Genomic DNA, 3,631 nt, shown 5'->3' with positions numbered 1-3,631 from the left:
TTTAAGACAATCTGCTCGTCTAAAAAAAACTCCTGAATGGCATAAAGACTACATATTGCCAGCTTAAGCCAATCAATCTTCTGCTATGCCAAGTCCAACATCAGGTACTCGATATCCTCTTTCTCATTATCTTTCTTACTCTCGCATATCTTCAGCACATTGCATTTTCCTAGCTAACATTACAGGTCACACAGAACCTTCATCATATGCTCAGGTTGTTCTTGATCCACATTGGCGACAAGCCATGAATGCTGAATTAGAAGCATTAAAAGATAACAAGACTTGGAGCTTAGTTCCACTCCCTGTTGGTCAGAAACCCATTGGATGCAAATGGGTTTATAAAATAAAATACAAATCAGATGGAACGATTGAGCGTTATAAGGCTCGTCTTGTCGCAAAGGGATATACTCAGATTGAGGGAGTCGACTATCAAGAAACTTTTTCTCCAACAACAAAACTCACGACATTTCGTTGTCTACTTGCAGTTCTTTCTGCTAGAAATTGGTTCGCTTCTCAATTGGATGTCCAAAATGCTTTTCTTCACGGAGCCCTACATGAAGAGGTGTACATGGAACCTCCACCAGGTCTGCGCCGACAGGGGGAGAACACTGTATGCCGGCTTCACAAATCCTTGTATGGTCTTAAGCAATCATCGAGAAATTGGTTTCTCACATTTTCAGAAGCTATCCGTAAAGCTGGTTTTCAACAATCAAAGGCTGATTATTCCTTTTTCACCAAGGCGAAAGGTTCATCATTCACAGCAATACTTATCTATGTTGACGACATACTTCTCACAGGAAATGATCTTCAAGAAATTGAACGCATCAAAAGGTTTCTTCTCAAACGCTTCCGCATTAAAGATCTTGGAGAGTTGAAGTATTTTTAGGTATTGAGTTTTCTCGTTCAAAAAAGGGCATCTTTATGTCTCAGAGAAAATATGCAATAGACATTTTGCAAGATTCGGGAATCTTAGGAGCAAGGCCTGAATTGTTTCCAATGGAACAAAATTTGAAGCTTACTTCTACAGATGGAGTTGTACTGAATGATCCAACAAAATACAGAAGACTAGTTGGTAGATTGATTTATCTCACCGTCACAAGGCCTGACATTGTCTATTCTGTTCGGACACTTAGCCAATTTATGCAAGAGCCTAGAAAACCTCATTGGGATGCTGCTGTGCGAATTCTCAAGTATATCAAGGGTACTCCTGGTCAAGGTTTGTTATTTCCTTCCACAAACAATCTTATTTTAAAGGCCTTTTGTGATTCAGATTGGGGTAGTTGTCGAGCCACAAGAAGGTCCGTCACAGGATACTGTATTTTTCTTGGAAATTCACTTATCTCATGGAAATCAAAGAAGCAATTAGTTGTTTCTAGATCATCAGCAGAGGCGGAGTATCGAGCTATGGCGAACACTTGTTTAGAACTTACATGGTTAAGCTATATACTTCAAGACTTAAGGATCTCAAATGTGACTCCTGCAAAACTATTTTGTGACAATCAAGCTGCCTTACATATTGCAGCGAATCCAGTCTTTCATGAGCGAACAAAACATATTGATTTAGACTGTCACATAGTTCGAGAAAAGTTGCAAGCAAAACTGATAAGTCCTTCATATGTTCCTACACACTTTCAATTAGCAGACATCTTTACAAAGGCTTTGGGAAAAGATCAATTTGTAACATTGCGCAACAAGTTGGGAGTTCATGATATTCACTCTCCAACTTGAGGGGGAGTGTTGAGAAATACATATCTTGTACATATATTCTTGTATATTCAGTTTCCATATTAGTAGATCGAATCCCATTAATTGGGGATCACGATTTCTTACCTAAAGCTAGGCTAGATTGATTTGTATTAAGCTGTATATATATCGGATTGTGAATAAAGAAACTTACTTCAGCAAAATATATTGTTTTCTCTTCTTTTCCAAGAGTGGGAAATATCAACCGATGGAACGGGAATAATTTGGATTATTTTTTTCTCGTTGAATTTCTTGAGGAATTCGATTTCGGGTGATAAAGAGTTGGTTGTGATAGTAAGAATTGTAATTTTAATATTATGATGAGTAGCTAATCGATTGCCTATAACTAGTACTGGGATTAAATGTCCAATGCCAGGGCTTGACACTATAGCAACATGAAGTTGTGTGCTATCCATGGAAAAAAGAGAATTTTGTAACACTAAAGTTGGAAAAGAGAATTAAAAATGTTGATGAATTTTACAAAATGAAAGTGTTTAGGTATGGGCTTTATAGGAATCACAAAGTTTAGAAAATCATAAATAAATGAGAAACTTATCGAATCTTACTAGATTATAAGTTAATTATATACACTTTACTTCGCAATCATTCAAATCTTTCTAGATTTACAGATATATATATCTCGGGATACATGGGTAAAAATTAGATGTAATATGTTCTAGATACATTCTAGTATTCGCATGTATCTGAGATACATAGATAAATGTCTCTCTTCTCCACCCTATCTCACTCTCTCCCTATTTTAGTGTATCTGATAGTAAATATATTTATATCTAGGTGTATCTTCCTCGATATGTAGTAGAAAATTCTTAATTAGCGATAAAATACATAATTATTTAAAAATATAAATAAAATCAATATATTTTATATGAATATATATCTAATCAAATAATTTTTCCTAATAATTTATTTTCCAGCAAGGACAGTATGGTCAGTAGATTTGAGAACCACAAATATTCAGGAACCCTTAAAGCTTCCTAATACTACAAATAGTGTTTGTTTGGTGGTCAGGGATTCCTCTCCATTTCTCTTTTCTTCATTTTCTCTGAATTCTTACTTGGATGGGAGACACATAACATTAATCTATGACATATATCCTTAATCTAAGCAAGAACTTGGAAAAATGGAGAACGAAGAAATGGAGAGGTGTCGGATCTGATCATAAATGCCTAGAAGAAAAAGAAGGCATATGAAAAATGTTCCCTCTGTTTTAATTTACTTGTCTTACTTTTTCCTTTTAATTTGTTTTAAAAAAATGTTTCTTTACTAATTGACAATTCTTTAATCTCAAAAGGCAGGTTTAAGATTAAAAGAAATTGAAAATATTAGTCCGAAGCCAAATGACCATTTTTTTCTCCAAAATGCATAAAGAGTCACTCAGGTGATTTTAACAGCCAGCGTAAAAAATAAGATAATCGCGCTGCATAATCAGCGAGATATATAATCCATTCTTTCTTTCTCGTTGCCAAGCCAACGGGGTTTCTTCATTTTATTTTTTATTTTTCGGAAAAATAGCTGTTCGGTAAGTGAAAATTATTTTTAAAAATTTATGTTTAGTTAAAAGATTTTTTTTTAAAATTCTGTTTGTACAACGAATTTGATAAATTTGTTTTAATCGTCGCTTGTGCAGCGAGTTTGTTATTTTTTTTTTAAAAAAATCCCTGTTTTGCCGACGATTTTGTTATTTTTTTTTAATTCACTGCACAGGCAGCATTCACGTGAAGCAAACTTACAATTTTGACCAAAAATAAAGTAAAAAGTTCACGTGCAATAATATACATAATAAAAACAAAAGTTAAAATTTACATGCATCAGTTAAAAAAATAGTTCACAAGTTGAAAAAGTTAAGTTCACAAAAAAAATTAAGAAT

At 34.1% G+C, this 3,631-nt stretch overlaps 1 protein-coding gene across 1 annotated transcript; it reads left to right on the top strand.

The window, feature by feature from the left end:
• Positions 1 to 921: 921 nt before the first annotated feature.
• Positions 922 to 1,728, top strand: LOC107060568 (uncharacterized mitochondrial protein AtMg00810-like). Its single transcript, XM_015308583.1, has one exon. The coding sequence runs from the start codon at positions 922 to 924 to the stop codon at positions 1,726 to 1,728; it is 807 nt and encodes a 268-aa protein (XP_015164069.1).
• The last annotated feature ends 1,903 nt before the right edge of the window (positions 1,729 to 3,631 follow it).

This window comes from Solanum tuberosum, unplaced genomic scaffold, assembly GCF_000226075.1.
Source record: "Solanum tuberosum cultivar DM 1-3 516 R44 unplaced genomic scaffold, SolTub_3.0 scf00085, whole genome shotgun sequence".
Classification (NCBI taxonomy): domain Eukaryota; kingdom Viridiplantae; phylum Streptophyta; class Magnoliopsida; order Solanales; family Solanaceae; genus Solanum; species Solanum tuberosum.
Note: the sequence above shows the minus strand (reverse complement) of the source record. Positions and strands in the feature narration are given on the sequence as shown.

Bases quoted from the DNA above. Each gene is read 5' to 3' on its own strand.
- LOC107060568 (XM_015308583.1), top strand. From the start codon at position 922: ATGTCTCAGAGAAAATATGCAATAGACATTTTGCAAGATTCGGGAATC.